The sequence below is a fragment of the Brachycentrus maculatus genome, unplaced genomic scaffold (genome assembly GCF_059751285.1).
Source record: "Brachycentrus maculatus isolate JH-2025_06_01 unplaced genomic scaffold, ASM5975128v1 h1tg000306l, whole genome shotgun sequence".
Lineage (NCBI taxonomy): Eukaryota > Metazoa > Arthropoda > Insecta > Trichoptera > Brachycentridae > Brachycentrus > Brachycentrus maculatus.
In genome coordinates, this window is record NW_028281056.1 from 511,373 (window position 1) to 529,901 (window position 18,529).

General features: G+C 31.3%; 2 protein-coding genes across 3 annotated transcripts; both read left to right on the forward strand.

Annotated features, from left to right (window-relative positions):
* Positions 1-2,854: 2,854 nt before the first annotated feature.
* On the forward strand, positions 2,855-10,228 carry LOC148304693 (uncharacterized). Its single transcript, XM_088267837.1, has 5 exons — positions 2,855-2,872; positions 5,274-5,557; positions 5,657-6,165; positions 6,307-6,451; positions 10,216-10,228. The coding sequence occupies exons 1-5, from the start codon at positions 2,855-2,857 to the stop codon at positions 10,226-10,228; spliced, it is 969 nt and encodes a 322-aa protein (XP_088123963.1).
* Positions 8,911-17,632, forward strand: LOC148304694 (lipase 3-like). Of its 2 annotated transcripts, XM_088267790.1 has the most exons (8): positions 8,911-8,987; positions 10,216-10,414; positions 10,506-10,876; positions 10,957-11,115; positions 15,106-15,304; positions 15,422-15,786; positions 15,882-16,040; positions 16,978-17,632. In XM_088267790.1, exons 2-8 carry the CDS (start codon positions 10,291-10,293, stop codon positions 17,356-17,358), a joined length of 1,758 nt encoding a protein of 585 aa, XP_088123916.1. In that variant the 5' UTR covers positions 8,911-8,987; positions 10,216-10,290; the 3' UTR covers positions 17,359-17,632. The 2 variants fall into 2 exon arrangements, with proteins under 2 accessions (XP_088123916.1, XP_088123917.1); XM_088267791.1 differs by lacking the exons at positions 15,106-15,304; positions 15,422-15,786; positions 15,882-16,040; positions 16,978-17,632 and adding an exon at positions 11,217-11,597.
* The last annotated feature ends 897 nt before the right edge of the window (positions 17,633-18,529 follow it).

Genomic DNA, 18,529 nt, shown 5'->3' on the forward strand with positions numbered 1-18,529 from the left:
AAATGTTGGCTTCACATGACACCGTTAGTCGTGTTGGTTACCAAATGATACTGTTAATATTATTGTGAAATTTGTGTTATATTTATAAAATGTAAAAGAAATTTAATATTAGGAAAAATAAACAGTAATTTATTGTTGTCAAAAAATTGTTTTAACAGTGAGAAAATTGTGTACCTAATTAAATTAAGATCTGCATAATGATTGCTCTGTAAAATATATATAGTTAACTAAAGCATTATATGCTAATATGTATTACTCAGTACTCATAACTGGCAGCATACAACCATATGTCACATTGCATCCCATAGTTTTAAACAATAATTTAATGTGTGGTGTTTAGTGCTAACAATGTAAAAAAGAATTTTTTTTAATTCTCGAATTGCCATTTTTACTTGTAATTGTACCTTTACACCATAGTTATGTGCATATCGTGGGTGTACTGGCAAAAAACATTAACTTGAAAATTATTGTAAACTTTTCAACATTCTATAATCTGGCAAAATACACTAAGTAGTTTGAAATGTCATATATATCGCTCACTCCTTTCAAGAACGTCATAAATCAAAAAACTTGATTTTTCAAGAGAACGTTTTTAAAGTTTAAAAATATAAAATAGTGTATTAAAAATAAATATCAAGCCACTTATTGAACTTTCTACTGTGCAACAGATCTTTTTAGGTAAAACCTGAAGGTTTTTTCTCCATTTGAAAAATATTTAGTAAATTTTAAAAAATAATTAAACAATACCTTTTCTTCAAAATGCAAAAACAACACTTTCTGCCCTGTTGCGGGTAAATATTAAGTTAAAAATTTTCCTCTTTCGCTGGGATATAGTACATTTTCTGGACATTCCGAAAACATGCGCAACTGAAAATTGACGATTTTTGATTTATGACGTTCTTGAAAGGAGTGAGCGATATGTGGTTTTAAAAGTAAATTCAACTTTGAGTTTAATATTGGGTATTTTATTCAGGCTAAAAGTTTTAAATAACAGGGATTATTAAAACAAGAATTTTAGAGTTACATTTTTTGCCAGTATACCCACATTATGTTATATATATTAAAATAAAACAATTTGTTATAAATTATGTATATGGGTGTCCAAAACAGCTCTTATTTTAAAATAACACTTTATTCAAAACTACATTATGTTATTACTTTCAATAAGCACAAAATTGCACAGAATATGTTTTTTGATATAAAAATATTTAGAATATTGAAATTACAGGTCTCTTCGTTGCTGTGACAAAAGTATTTCTGATGTTCAATGTATACAATAATAAAGAATATATCTTTATGTCAATATGGTGTTTTAATTATTTTCTCATACAATTCAACTTCTATTGGACAGAGTATCTAAAAGGGAAGATTGGTTAATTGACGACTCATACTTTGATCTGCTATTGGTAAAATGATCTCACCTATTCTCAACCAGTGCACTCAATTTGGCGAGCGTGCCTTTTCTGTTGCGGGACTGATGACTGCTCTACCGCCAAAAGTTAGAAACGGTGAGACGGTCTTTAGAAAAAAACTGAAAATGCATTTATTTGCTAAATCATTTCTCTGGAAGGGAATAATAAATAATTTATTTATTGATTTGGCGTTTAATTTGTAGAACTCCATTTTGATTTATGTATTAATTTTTAAATCAAATACAGATTTTTTGAGTCTACTTAGTTTTTTTTTATTATTAAAAAACACATAAAAATAATTATTGTGACAATTGTTTCGCCTAGTTATGGCATTTTCAAACGAATGTGAGGATTAAATGGACTGACAGTCCTTATGTAGCTATACAATTCTAGGTACTTAAGTGATAGTTTTAACATGTGCAGCAATAATTTATGGGAGACATAAAAGTTCAAAAATGCCATAACTAAGCGAAACAGTTATCACAATATCAATTTTTATGTGTTTTTTTTAATAAAATACAACTTAGTAGACTCGAAAATCTGTGTTTGATTTAAAAATTAATTCATTAAGTAAATCATTTCCCTACCTAAGCCATAGGATCGGTCACCCTGCCTTCATAAATGATTGTTTGTTAAAACACTGCATAATCCTATGAAGTCCTCTAAAAAACAGCTAAAACAGTTTTTTTCTACCTTTGCGGAGTTAGTGGTTTCTAGGCTTTAGTGGTCCGTTATACAGAGCATGTATTATCATAATAATAATAAAACCCTTATCCGCACCCCAATGATGCATAGGGCACTGCGTCATATAAACGCAGTGTTATCTTGATCGTTTACACGTGAAGGAAAGGTAATCAGCCCTCCGCTTCAGGTACCAGTCCAGGGTAATAATATTGAATAAATATTACAGTGAAAAAATCACTTATATTTATTTTACCCCCCTTGGGAATCGAACCCGGGACCTCCAGAACGGTAGCCGAGCGTGCTGACCATTACACTACGGAGGCATGTATTGTAGTAATATTAATAATTTGAAAAGTGGAAATTTTCTTAAGAATGTAAATAAACATTAAACATAATGAGATTAAACATTTAAAAGATATTGTAGATAATAATGAAAAGACAAAAGCTTCAAATGTCATTTTGAATGATTGCTGTTTTATGAATATTTTATGTTTGTTCACCCTTAGAGGCCATTTTGTGTCATTCAAAAATAGTTTTTTTTTTAAAAATTGATCATCAATTGTGCACCAGTTATCATATTTCAATCAATCAAATAGTTCAGTGACATGTGAGTCCCATCTTTATCTGAAATACTTTCTAAATATTTTAATATCACATAAACCTGTGAATTAAAAAATACATTTTTATTGGTCAAGAAAGCTTTTATTTGGTTATATAACCAATAGTTAATAATAATTTTGGATACATTCTATAGCGTCATGGTGAAGATCATAACTGTGGGAAAGGATATCCAAGAATATCTTGTTGTTAAATCCCACAAAGTATTGACTATTTGTGTTGTCGATTATCAGAATTTTTTTTAAACAAATGCTCGTTTCCACGCATTGGTATGGTTCAGTCTGGTTAAATGGAAAAAAAGAAAAGACAAAGCACGCTTCTTAAATAATGCTTGGTTGTCAAGAAACACGCAGTCCGCCATGAGCAATTTTTAGTATTGCGTGTGCTGCTGTTACGGTTAACAAATAGCGTATTTTATTTTGATAAATAAAAATACTTTGTTTTTTGATCCACTCACATTTTTATCAACAACCAACTAGTTTCGGCAACAATCTGTTCGGCTGTCCAATTTTAAAACACAGTAAGGGACATTTTTTTTGTAGTACGTTTTTTTTGCATTTTTTGACAAAGTAGAATCTACTTAGTCCAAAAATGCAAAAAAACATACTACAAAAACATTGTCCCTTACTGTGTTTTGAGTTTGGACAGCCGTGTTGCCCTCTTCAGGGTTTAATTTATGCCATAAATTAAACCCTGAAGAGGGCAACAGGTTGTTGCCGAAACTAGTTGGTTGTTAATAAAAATGTGAGTGGATCAAAAAACAAAGTATTTTTATTTATCAAAATAATATATCAATATGATCCACAAAGTTAATGCTTTCAATATTCAAAACAACAAAAAGCGTTGCTGTTGCGGTCAAAAACACTGTTTATAAAAAAAAAATACATATTTTTACCTGTCACAGGTAAAAACACCTGTCATAGGTTTAAGAAGATTTAAGAATTTAAAAGAACTTTTATTTACATAGATTGTATCCACACTCGTATAGATAAATAACATTTTTGATTATTTATTTTTAAAAATTCCCTAGCAATCACGTATGTCATGAGTGGGTTTTGTGTAATTACTTTGACATCATAATAATATGTTATTATTCAAAATATACAGGTTGTTTTTATGCATTCAAAAATATACATAGATTATTCTCAAATGATAGTTTTAATGGGATAATTCATGGTCTGCGATCTAACCCGGGGTTTAATTCCTCACTGATTATAACTGTGTTTTAGAGTCTATTAGTACCTGCTAAATATTAATTGTACATATATATTTAATTTATTAATTATTATTTATCCACAAATGACCATAAAAAAGTAGCTACACGTATTGTTATGCGTAAAAATTCCATTACTTAAAATAATGAGTTTAAAATTACATATGTATTTATCAATATGCACTGTGTATTGTATCAATATGTATTGATTGAATATGTATATTATGCATGTCACTCACACTATGTCAATTCCTATTCTCTATACAATAATAGAATACTATTTTTAAACATGTAGCGATTATCACCAGACTGGACTGCGTCGATATGATGCAATGCCCTATGTATCATTGAGTGTGGATAAGAGTTGGAAGGAGTAGAAGGCTAAAAAAATTCCCATCGAAAATGTAATTATTGAGTATAAGATTTAGGGCATAGGATTGGGTATTTCTATAAGTCGGTCGCGGTGATTTTCGACCTATTTTAAAGCGATAAAGGTCATTAAAATGCCCGTTACAATAAGGTTTATGGGTAGCAGATCGTGACTAACATTAGTTTTAACTGTCGTTCTTATAATTTTAATTTCCATTATTTTCCAGTCGTAGTGGATGTCTCCGAGCGTTTGGTTATGCGCTGCTATTGCTGTCGACCAGAATTTTCTCTAACATGACGATTTTATAAAAATTGTCACACCCCTCATGTTTCTAAAGGTAAAGCGTGTCTTTATATATAAATTAATTATAAATAATACGCATTTACTTATCATACCACTTGATGATGTTATCTCGAGCAATGACGTTGTTTGATGAAGTAGTTTACTAGTAACGTACTCTTATCTTGGATTTATTTGCGATTTATCAAATGAGGTAGGCGTTTATTTATATATGACAACCATAAGAATAAGACAAACGAAACAATGTAATTAATTAATTAATTATCGTCAAGATTTATGTTTGATTGTTCTCAATACACAAATCGGGAGATAATGAAACTAATAGGATTATAATTTTCTTCTTTTTTTTTACTTTTTTCCACACCTAATTAATGGTGCATAAGGCGGTGTATCGAATCGATAGATCGATAAATACATGAAAGCAAGGTTAAATAAGTAAAAGTCCGAAAAAAACTAACAAACTAATAAACGTTTTGTATAATAGTTAAACGCGCTAACCAGGGGACCGCAATTGTTTTAATTAAAATTAAATGGATTCTTACACTATATTTCTTCTAGATTTCTGGGTTATTATTCAGTAGTTTGTCGCCAATCTTTCTTGCCAATGCTTCGGCCGATCTTGAAGAAAAAAGCAATTAGCAAAAATCTGAACTCGAATGGTATTTCATATTTCCAGATTTTCACTCGGCTGGTGATACGATGGGTACTGATAGTCCTGGGATGCTGGGTGCTCCTGACGCTGCTGACTCTGGACCTGCGACTCTCTCGGATGCGGAACTCTCGGGCCTCCGCGCCCACGTCTCCGGAACTGCGACTGGACCGGAGGAAACCTCCCACGAACCAAGAAGAAATTAGAGAAATATCTCGACTTCTCTCTAACTCCCCCATCATTTATTGCGAAGAAAGGCTAGACCAACGACTGCAGATGTTTTACAAAAACGGTACTTGCGCCGCTTTTCCGTACATTCTCGACTTGCACAACCATCAAATTTATTGGCAAATACTGCGAATCTCCAGAAAAGCGGTATTTTATCTCTATAACGCGTATTACGATTCCAGAAAATTATATCCAATCGGCCCCTTCATTCGCATTGTTGCTTTGGTCGATAAAGCTGTTCTTAATACTCCTACCTATTGCCAGATATGGTTCGAAGGTATATTTGAACCCGCAATTGTCAAGTACCACGAATATACACCAATCGAGGGGGGTTACACATCCGGGGAACTCCAGCCTTACATTATCAGCTGCAAAATCCCAGATGAAAAAATAAAACTGAACCCTGTGGCCGTATCGCTAGTCAAAGAAATGTGCGAGAACGCAACCAACCTCATTCATGTCACGAATAATGTACCCAAGACGAAAAAACAGTTCGCCGTGTGCGTCAATGGGCGAAGTTTGCTGGAAGACACGTCTCCGAGGCTGATCGAATGGATGGAACTTCTCGGCTTATTGGGAGCCGACAAGGTACTCTTCTACAACCTGCAGTCTCATCAAAACATCACAAAAGTCATGAATTATTACACGACCTTGGGAAAAGCCGAGATAAGTCATTATAGCTTACCTGGAGGTAAACCCAATTTACCACTGCTGAGACATTACTACCTATCTCAAAACTCTAACCAACAGCAAAACATCGATATTCTTCTTTATAATGATTGCTTGTACAAAAATATATACTCTTACAAGTATGTAATCTTTTTGGATTTAGACGAAGTCGTTGTGCCGTCGAATGACTATACATGGAGCTCGCTGATGCGCAGAATACAGGATATTCCTTCTGTGAAGAAAGGATCCTTCACATCGTTCAATATCAACCACGTCTATTTCCTAGATGAGTTTCAACAAGCGCACGGGTATAGTTACGATATTCCCGACTTCTTTCACGTTCTTCGCCACGTTCACCGTTCTCCAAAGTTCACATCCCAGCTGGTATACTCCAAAGCGTTCCATGATACGGAAAAGGTACTAACTGTACACGATCAGACTTCTGCCGACAAGTCGTACTTCGTAAGTCAAGAAAATGCCAAACTGCACAGCTACCGAAAAGATTGTATCGAAAGACTGAATCAGGATTGCCATACAGTCCAGGAAAACCCAATAAAAGACGATATCATCTGGAAGTATAAGAACGATCTGATTCACCGTGTTATTTACACACTCAAAGTGCTGGGATTTATTTCCCAAGACACTCTCATTTAAACACTTTTCAGATGTTCACAGATTTCTTACAAAATGGCGAAATCAGTGCATCTACTTTATACAAACACTTCCCATCACGCCACTTTCCCACAGGGGTAGGCAAAGAAAATAGAACGCCATATTAATAATCTTCACATCTTCCACATTCATGCATTTACTCATACATACCCGCCGATTATTCCGACTCCTAACTGACCACTTTCAAGTATTTGATAAACCTGATCATCCCAAGTTTTTGTCATTATTCCTCTGCTTCTATTACAAACCATATTCGCCTCATAAATATCTACATACTTTATATTTTTAATTATTTAAATATCATTTTTGTTTAATATAATAACAATAAAATAATTGTAAATACACGATTTTGTTTAATTTGTTTTTTATTCATCTCCTTCTTCAGACTCCTATCCACACCCAATGGTGCATAGAGCACTGGATCAGATAGATGTAATGTTTAGTCGATCATTAATTAATTGTATAAAGACAAGTATTGAATAAATATTACAGTGACAAAATCACTTGGGTATATTATTTTATACTATCATCACCTTTCCTTCGTGTATTAACGATCAAGATAACACTGCGTTTATGTGATGCAGTGCCCTATGCACCATCGGGTGCGGATGGAGGTTTGAAGAAGATAAAGACAAGATGGTCAGTCCTGCGCTTCAGGGGTGTGACAAATAAAAAATTTAAATTTCAAAGAATAATCACAAATATTTATCCTAACCCCCATAGAAATCGAACCCGTGACTTCCAGTCCGGAAGTCAAAAGATCTAACAACTACACTATGGAGGCGGGCGTACCAGTCCAGGGTCATATTGAATAAATGTTTGAGTGAAAAAAACACTAATATATATTTATTTTACCCCCCCTGGGAATCGAACCTGGGACCTCCAGAACGGTAGCCGAGCGTGCTGACCATTACACTACGGAGGTGGACGCACAATTAATTAACACTGCACCTTAATAACAGTGATCTGTCCACCATTTGGTGTGGATAAGGGTAGAATAAACGAATAGTAACTTACGTTAATATTATTCAAGCATAATCATTATCACTTCATTTGGTATAAATAACGTCGGAGATAATATTATACAGGGTAAACTAAGCTAACTTCGTGATACTAAACTTTTTTTTTGTTAAAAAAGTGTCAAGTATTTCATTTTCATTGATTTATTGTGTGATTTAAAAAACAAATAATGCGAGTACCCAATTATTGAAAGAGAAGGAAAAATGTTCATTCGCTGAAATATTTCAGCGAATGAACATTTTTCCTTCTCTTTCAATAATTGGGTACTCGCATTATTTGTTTTTTAAATCACACAATAAATCAATGAAAATGAAATACTTGACACTTTTTTAACAAAAAAAAAGTTTAGTATCACGAAGTTAGCTTAGTTTACCCTGTATAATATTATCTCCGACGTTATTTATACCAAATGAAGTGATAATGATTATGAAATTGAAATTGAAAGAAAGCTTTTCATAGTTTAAGACAACTTCGTGGTAGTATATTCCTAACTTGGTGATAAACTTAACAATTTTAAATTTCGTTAAAAATGTTTATAAACTATGTTTAAAATATTCAAGTTAACTTTTGTAATTAAGTTAGCATCTAGTAAATTCTAAGCGTAAAATAAGTAAATTCTAGAACATTCTGATATTTTACTTTTACATAATACGAATCCCTCGAAATCGATAAATTGATGAATGGCAAAGTTAGAAGCGGATGTTTTATTCATTAGTTTGGCTACTATCGTACGTTATAGTTTATCTATATAACTATTAGACAACAATTTTTGAAGCATTTTTGGGAAACCTGACGCATTTGTTTTATAATATAGGTAGGTACTTGTAGGTATTAAAGATCACAAGTATTTTGACGCACTTACTTTTGAATATTTAATCTTCTTTTACCTGATAGATAAGTCTAATCATCTCAACGAGATCGCCAGATGATAATACCAACGTATTGAGTATAAAATGATGCCAACATTGGATCATTCTCAGTCGCGGAATTCAAACATATTACCACAACATGGTCATTAAGTTCTTCGTGTTTCTTTTTTTCATAACTGTAGTATGGGGAGGAAAGTCTCCTCATGGGGAAGAATTAATTGCGGCTTTATCAAAACATGAACGCATCGATATTTCGATTGAGGAAGATGCAAAATTAGACACTGTAAGTGCCCGACATCTTTTTTTTTGGATACCAAACATTTTGCCACTGTAGTCATGTTGAAAATTGATTTTTTAAATATTTTTTTTATTGCTTCCATTGCAATCTAGCAGCTTCTTAATCTCGAGGATGTTGTTCTTCCTCGATCTAATTGATATTTTATTAATAATTATGCAATGCTCTTCCTTCCCATTTTTCTAGATCTAGTAATTTTCGCGCTAGAAGACATCTTTATAATTTTAGTATCGTTAACATGTCTTATTAATTGAAGTAGGTACCTTCACCATAATTGTAGCTCTGGCGAGATTTCAAAAAACATACACATGAAAAAACTACTTCTTATGAAATCCGTTCATAAACGATATTTAAAAAAATCATATACTCGTATTTTAAACTAAACATTGCGTAATAATTAGGAGTTTCTCGGGTTTTCTCGCTAAATATATATAGAAGAAAGATAGCAAAAAAACAACTGTATAGGTTTTCCACATAATTTATTTTACCTACAATCGAGTTTCGTCGTTACCGATATCGTCAGGCTGGACGATGGTGACGATGAAACCTTGATGGCTTGTTAAATATTTAAAATGGAAAAAGCTTGATTGTCAGTATTTTATTTATTTTATATATTATGCGTTTCCCCAAAAACGTGTATGTAAAAAATACATGTACGTATATTCAATGGATAGGTTTATTAGTTATCTACGTTTGTGTAATACGAGATTTGCTTCTTTGTAGGATTATCACATTAATATTATTTACTATTATCACAACTTTCATGATAAATTAATATCACCTTAATTTATAGCAATTACCATAGAAAAATTAACATTCACTCCCTCGTGTTATCGAATTGTCGGCATTTAAAAACGATAATCCCATAAATATTCGATTTAAATTATTTGAAAGATTATAAAAATATTTTCCCAAGAAATTCTAATTATTTTTCGCATATTATTAAAAATAATTTTGATAATATCAATCAACTATTATTTATCTTTGATAACGATCTATTAGTGTGTTATCTGTTATTGTAAAGTAGTGGCGTCATACGATAATCAATAACATAATTTTATTAAAATAAAAATTAAGTTAAATTTTTTTCTATCTTAAAATTGTCGCTCATTATTTTATCATTTATATGTACTCGTATTTCACCGGAAAACTTTTTCTTCTACAAAATATATAATATTTTTGGTATGTAAAGTTTTTGTTATTTTTTCCTTTTTAGGCTGGTCTTCTGAAAAAATATGGCTACCCAGCTGAAATTCATACAGTGACCACCAGCGATGGCTACATCCTCACCATGCACAGAATCCCCTACGGGAAGGGACAGGATCCACAGAAGGACAGACCCGTGGTCTTCCTCATGCATGGACTTCTCAGCTCTTCGGCAGACTGGATCAACATGGGACCTCACAGTGGCTTCGGTAAATATCAAGACAGTCTTATTTTACACATCTTCCTATAAAAAAACAATGCGCGTGCAATACAATGACAAATCTTCATATTTTCTTCCAGGATACCTGTTGGCTGACGAAGGGTTCGATGTCTGGATGGGAAATGCTCGTGGAAACTTTTACTCCCGCAAACACACCACTCTTAATCCAGACGCAATCTTAAATTCTAAATTTTGGCAGTTTAGCTGGAATGAAATCGGTTATTACGATCTCCCTGCCATGATTGACTACGTGTTGGACAAAACGGGAAAAACTCAGCTACACTATGCTGGCCACTCTCAAGGAACGACCTCATTCTTCGTGATGGGATCCACGAGACCCGAATACAATAAAAAGATTAAGTCGATGCATGCTCTCGCTCCTGTGGCTTATATGTCAAACTTGAAGAGTCCATTGATTAGATTATTAGCTCCGATGTCGAACACATTAGAGGTATGTCGTATTACAAACCTTTTTTTTTCTGCCGCTACAATTATTTATTTTCTTTTAACTGTAATCGTTTGAAATTGTAGTTTTTGACATCACTCATTGGTGTTAATGAGTTCTTGCCAAGTACTGAGCTGATGACAATTGCTGGACATCTTCTCTGTGACGATAACGCCTGGTTCCAACCCGTATGCTCCAATATTCTGTTCCTGCTTTGTGGATTTAGCCCTGACCTTCTGAACACCGTAAGTTGTTAGAATAACCAAATACCGTGTTTTATCGATGAAAAAAATATTTTATAAAATTAAAATATGAAACTTGATGATATGATTGATGTTTATTTCAGACAATGTTACCTATCATATTGGGACATACTCCAGCGGGATCTTCGAGCAAGCAGATGGTCCACTATGGACAGGAACATATATCGGCTAAGTTCCGTAAATACGACTTCGGCTTGATCGGAAACATGGCCGAATATGGATCAACCAGTCCTCCAAACTACCCCCTTAAGGACGTCACTGCTCCCGTGTTTCTTCACTACTCTGATAATGATTGGATGGCGGAGCCCGTTGATGTGGACCAGTTGTACAGAGAGCTAGGAAACCCGCAGGGAAAATTCAGGGTCCAAAATCCCAAATTCAACCATCTCGATTTCATGTGGGCAATCGACGTCAGGACTCTAATTTACAACCGCATTGTCAACTTGATGAAAGCTTACGATTAAAAAACAATTTGATAGTTAAGAGGAAATTTATATTGCTATAAAGCAAACGAGAAATTTCTTCATAATACTTATATGGTTTCTGTATTATATTAATACATAATGTTAAGTTTACTATTAACTGTCAAAATAAACATTTTTATACGTGAATGTTTTTTTTTATTAATAATAGTTTTATATTGTGATAAAATCAATTTTAATTAATTAATCATGTTAATAAAATTATTTATTGATTAAATATTCAGGTCATATGATTTACTTTACATAAAATATAAAAAAAGATATAAATAACTAAGGACTGAGAATTTTTTTAATATGCCAAGAATCAAAAGAATACAATATTTGAAGAAAACATAAAAAAACTCTTTTCATATTCATCTTCTACAAGAAATTAATTAACTCTTGGGTATTTAAACTTCATCCTTGCAAACCTTCTAAAACTTTCATGCAGCTATTAATCTATATATTTATATTAAGCTTTCTAATTCCAAGTAAGTATGATAAATTCATTTATTACGGTTATCTTATTTCTTGATCTACTCTTGTTACATTAAAAATAAATAAAAGCTAGCTTTAATTAATTATTTAGCCATGAAAATATCTTTAAAACTTTTACTTTCATTATTTGTGAATCAAATTAATTTTATTTCATTAAAATTAAACACTTGAATAATCCACTTTATCGAGTTTTATTTTTATTTACGACTAGTTTCGAAAATGACAATTGTTTTCATCTTCTGGTACAAATGAAAACTTAATTTAATTAATTAATTATTACAGTTATAATTTTTACCAGAAGATGAAAACAATTGTCGTTTTCGAAACTAGTCGTAAATAAAAATTAAACTCGAAAAAGTGGATTATTCAAGTGTTTAATTTTAATAAAATAATCATGTCATTCCACAAAGTTAATGCCGAATCAATAAATAATACAAATTAATTTTTATTAGAACCAACTAAAAAAATAACATAAAATGATATTCGTGATTTGTAAAGTTAGAGTCTGTATCTTATATTATAAGGACTTTTTTTAAAACTTTTGAACACAGTAAAAAGGGGGGTCAAACATTGCTTTTTGTAATTAAAATTATAAATTGATTTAGAAATATATATGGTGTTTAACTATTTTTTTTAAATCTTATATTTTTAGGTTTTGCGGTTGTGCATTATTAAGGTGATTTAAAAAAAAAACTACTGTAAACCTATTTTTTTTGCTTTTTATCATTTTTGTGATTTACGTTTCTTTATAAACTTAGTTTATATCAATAGTTTGTTTAAAAGGAAATCAATAACCCCTTTCTTGAAATTGTATTAAAACTACGTTTTTTTTTACCAATAATAATAAAGAAAACAATATTTATTTTCAAATGAGCCAATTTTAGCTGGCTAGATCCCATTTTTCTGTTTTTTATTGCGCCTGAAACATAATAGCCCGAATCTGAAAACATTTTACTATAAAGCTTGACGTATATAAAGGTACAACTATACCAATATTTAGGGCTGACATTCAAAGACACTAATGAATTACGTATTTACACTTCACATATCGATAGTTTTAAAATACCTTTTAAGGCGGAACTTCTTTCACTTGAAATAAATATCGTTATACGTATTTTATTTCTCAAATCGTGCAATTACAGAAGTAAAGTAGTTATATAAAAAATATGTTCATGTGAAGTATGTTTATGATAATTAAATTGATAAAAAAACCTACATAATGTATTACAAAGTTTCAAGTAGTTTTTACGCATGTTTTATGGGGGGTATTAAATAATGTTATCATTTTTAAACCATACAGATTCAAAGATAAATTTATCAATATTAGTAAGATCGATTGGGGATAACATCTTCATATTTCTGGTATAAAAGAATACTTAACCGTATAATTTTTCAGTCGCAGAAATTGAACAAGTATCACAACATGGTGCTCAAGTTCTTCGTGTTTCTCGCTTTGGCAACTGCAGTATTGGCGGGAAAATCTCCCCACGGAGAAGAATATCTGGCTTCCTTATCAGGCGATGTACGCATTGACGTTTCCATTCAAGAAGATGCACTGTTAGACGTTGTAAGTCCACTTTTAAGTCGTAAGTTGTAAGCCCACTTTTAAGTTGTAAGTTGTAAGTTCACTTTTAAGTTGTAAGTTTTAAGTCCACTTTTAATTATTATTTCTTAGAAACTTTCAACCATTTTAAATACTCATTTATAGTTTGAAAAATATCAGTTTTCCTGGGTTTCAATACTCTTTTATAGTCCTTGGACCTAATCAATAGTTTACCTTCGCAGTCTCTAAATAAAATAAGCATTAATTATTAACGAAAAAAAAATATTCAAGGATCACATTCAAAATATGTACCAGACAATCACTGAAGGTATGAATTAGGTAAATTAGATAATTGCAAAGGCACCCGTAGAGCTTTCCAAAGAAACATTTAATATATAAGATAATTAAAATTGATCAAAAAACTTGAAAAAATATCCTAAGGGCGGTAGTTTTTAGCGATGATACAAAAAAATAATTTTAACAACGGTTAATTTTCTATTCCACCTTTTGAATAATACCTAATAATATATATATGCTTGCGAAATAAAAGATATATTGTAAGGGCCTATAAAAAGGTGAAATTGAAAATTTACTAATGTCAAACGTATTTCAATATAAATCATCGTTTAATAGGGTCCTTGAGATAATTTTGCACAAAAAACTGGGCTATTAGTTATTTTTAGTATTTAAAAAATTTAACTACTTTACTGGAAAGCTCTTTGCTTGCAAAAGGCAAACATCAAAAATACCTATTTCATGCTATATCTGTAGTGATTGTCGGGTATATGTTTTGGGTATTCCCTATTTATAAAAATATTTTTAATGCATTAAATAAATTATAATTTTTTTAATAACTTAGCAATCTCATTTTTATAAAATTAATATAGTTACAGAGGTACTCTCTCATGATAAACTAATCCGAGAGTCTTTAAAAAGGATTAGTTATGAAAATCCGTTTTTTCTTATCATAAGACTTATTCCAAACAACATTTTAATCCAGATTGATTTCTGATTTAAGCGATACAATTGTTTTTATTTTGTACATTTTATTAATAGCTGCATAACTAACATTTTTCTTATAAAAATAAGATTGATATCAATAGGCATAATTAAAAATTATTATCATTATTGACAGCGAATAAATATTTTGTAAGTTATATGGTGTTATGTAAATAATAATTATAAATCATAATTAATACTGATAACAATGTACTAGAAGCATTAAAATCACTTACATTGTTTCGTTATATAGGTTATCGTATAACCTAGGTAACTATATACATACACACACATACACACACACACACACACACACACACACACACACACACACACACACACACACACACACACACACACACACACACACACACATATATATATATATATATATATATATATATATATATATATATATATATATATATATATATATATATATACAAACTAACCTTTGTTTTCATTTAACAGCCTGGCCTTCTTACAAAATATGGCTACCCGTCCGAAGTTCATACAGTGACCACCAGCGATGGCTACATCCTCACCATGCACAGAATCCCCTACGGGAAGGGGCAGGATCCACAGAAGGACAGACCCGTGGTCTTCCTCATGCATGGACTCCTCAGCTCTTCGGCAGACTGGATCAACATGGGGCCTCATAGTGGATTTGGTATTTATAAATTTGAATGTTGTATTGTAATAATTGTATGTATTGTAATAATAATAATTGATGACACAATTCGCAATAAATCCCACTGATTTGAAAATATTTCGAATTGTTTTTCAGGTTACATGGTATCTGACGAAGGCTACGATGTCTGGATGGGAAACGCTCGTGGAAACTTTTACTCCCGCAAACATACTACTCTCGACCCTGATGCGAATTCCACCTTTTGGCAGTTTAGCTGGAATGAAATCGGTTATTACGATCTCCCTGCCATGATCGACTACGTGTTACTTAATACTGGTAAACCTCAGCTACACTATGTTGGTCACTCTCAAGGATGTACCTCATTCTTCGTGATGGGATCTACAAGACCAGAATACAACAGCAAAATTAAGACGATGCAAGCTCTTGCTCCTCCCGCTTACATGTCAAACTTGAAGAGTCCTGTAATCAAATATTTGGCTCCAATGGCAGACACAATAGAGGTGCGGTTATACTCGTAATATAATATAATAATTACGAACGCCTTTTTCTGAAATAATAGCCTTTAAAAAATTATTTTAACCGTATAAAATTTCAGATTTTGACATCGCTCATTGGAATTAATGAGTTTTTACCAAGTAGCGAATTCATGGCGATTGCCGGACAGCTTCTCTGCAATGATAATTCAACCTTTCAACCGATTTGCACCAATATTCTATTCGTTCTTTGCGGATATAATCCTGACCAGATGAACACTGTAAGTTGACAGAACGCATTCATATTTTAATGATTTTGATTTTTATATTTAATATTTATTTACAAATTCGTTATTTCTTTAATGTTTTCCGCAGATAATTTGTGGCACATTTTATAAGCTTTATAAAATGAAATAACTTCGTTATAACCATTATTTATCATAATACAATTTAACCTACCGGTTTCAACGAGAACCTTGTCATCTTCAGGGTTTATATTAATTCAAAAACAATAAAAACATTAAAATACTCTCACCAAAAAAACTTCCACACTATATTCCACAAATATATATATATATATATATATATATATATATATATATATATATATATATATATATATATATATATATATATATATATATATATATATATATATATAAATATATATATTTATATATATAAATATAAATATATATATATATATATATATATATATATATATATATATATATATATATATATATATATATATATATATATATATATATATATATATATATATATTTATATTTATATACATATATATATATATATATATATATATATATATATATTTATATATATATATATATATATATATATATATATATATATATATATATATATATATATATATATATATATATATATATATATATATATATATATATATATATATATATATATATATATATATATATATATATATATATATATATATATATATATATATATATATATATATATATATATATATATATATATATATTTTAGGATTTTTACGGAGTGTGTGGAAGTTTTTTTGGTGAGAGTATTTTAATGTTTTTTAATTAATATAAACCCTGATGATGACAAGGTTCTTGTTGAAACCGCTAGGTTAAATTGTATCAAGAAAAAAGTGGTTTTAACAAAGTTATTTCAGTTTATAAAATTCGTTATTATTTCCGTTTATTTCAGACGATGATGCCTGTCATCATGGGTCACACTCCAGCGGGAGCAGCTAGCAAACAGCTAGTTCACTATGGACAGCTACACGTGTCGGCTATGTTCCGCAAATATGACTTTGGCCAAGTCAGAAACTTGTTAGTATATGGACAGACAACGCCCCCTGACTACTCTCTCAAGGATGTCACCGCTCCAGTGTTCCTTCACTACTCTGATAATGATTGGATGGTGGATCCTGTCGATGTTGAGCAAGTTTACAGAGAATTAGGAAACCCGATCGGAAAGTACAGAGTAGAAGATCCCTTGTTCAACCATCTTGATTTCCTATGGGCAATCGACGCCAAGAAGTTACTATTTAATCTTGTTGTGGAATTGATGAAATCTAACGATTAAAATGCATTTCGGAAGTAAAGAGGAAATTCATATTGTTGCAGCAAACGAGCGATTTCTTCCATATTATATCGCTCACTCCTTTCAACAACGATATATATTTTTAAAAAATCATCGATTTTCAATTGTGCATGTTTTCGGAATGCCCGGAAAATGAAAATAATCCCAGCAAAAGCGGCATATTTTTAACTTTATATTTACCCGGTACAGGGCAGAAAGTGTTGTTTTTGCATTTCGATAGGTATTGTTTTATTATTTTTTTAAAATATACTAAATATTTTTCAAATGGAGAAAACACATTCAGGTCTTACCTAAAAAGATCTGTTGCACAGTAATCAATAAGTGGCTTGATATTTATTTTTAATACATTTCATAATATGTATCAATTTTAAAAACACTCTCCTGAAAAATCAAGTTTTTTTTATATATGACGTTGTTGAAAGGAGTGAGCGATATATATTCATGTATTATATTAATACGACGTTATGATTTTGATAAAAAAAAGTACTACCTACCGGAAATGTTTAATTATTATGTACTACGACCATCTTAGGTTGATAAGGTTACTAGGTTGACAGAGAGGATGAAACGATACACTCATCTGTCCTGATACACTTCAAACTTTCTTTAGATCCATGCATCTAGTCGTCCATGCCCTCCGGTTGCATAGGATTTCGACACGATCAGATTCATTTGGTTGTGCCGAGTAGTTCTTGCATTCACATTTGCCAAATGTCCTCTCTTAGTCATTCACTAATCCATTCAATTCACATAATAAAACCACCTCGAAAAACCTTTCCTAGTATTTTATTAATTATTTCTTTACTATTCCCTAACTCAGTCTTAATTTTATAAATATCTTTATTTTTTTAATAAAAAAATTTAAAAAAAGTATTTTTTATAAGAACATTAAGAAAGGTGTGTTGAGATGGTTTGGACATATAGAACGAACGAGTGAGGAAAGAACGGTAAAATAAATATATGAGGCGAATGTTATTGGAAAAAGGGGCAGAGGAAGACCGAGAAAAACTTGGCATGATCAGGTATGCCAAATACTTGAAAGCGGTCAGGTTAGGAGTTGAAACAATCGGCAAGTATGTATGAGGAGATGTTATTTGGAATACATACTGTGTATATGGAACAGTAGGTCAAACAAGTGTGTATGAGGGTGTTA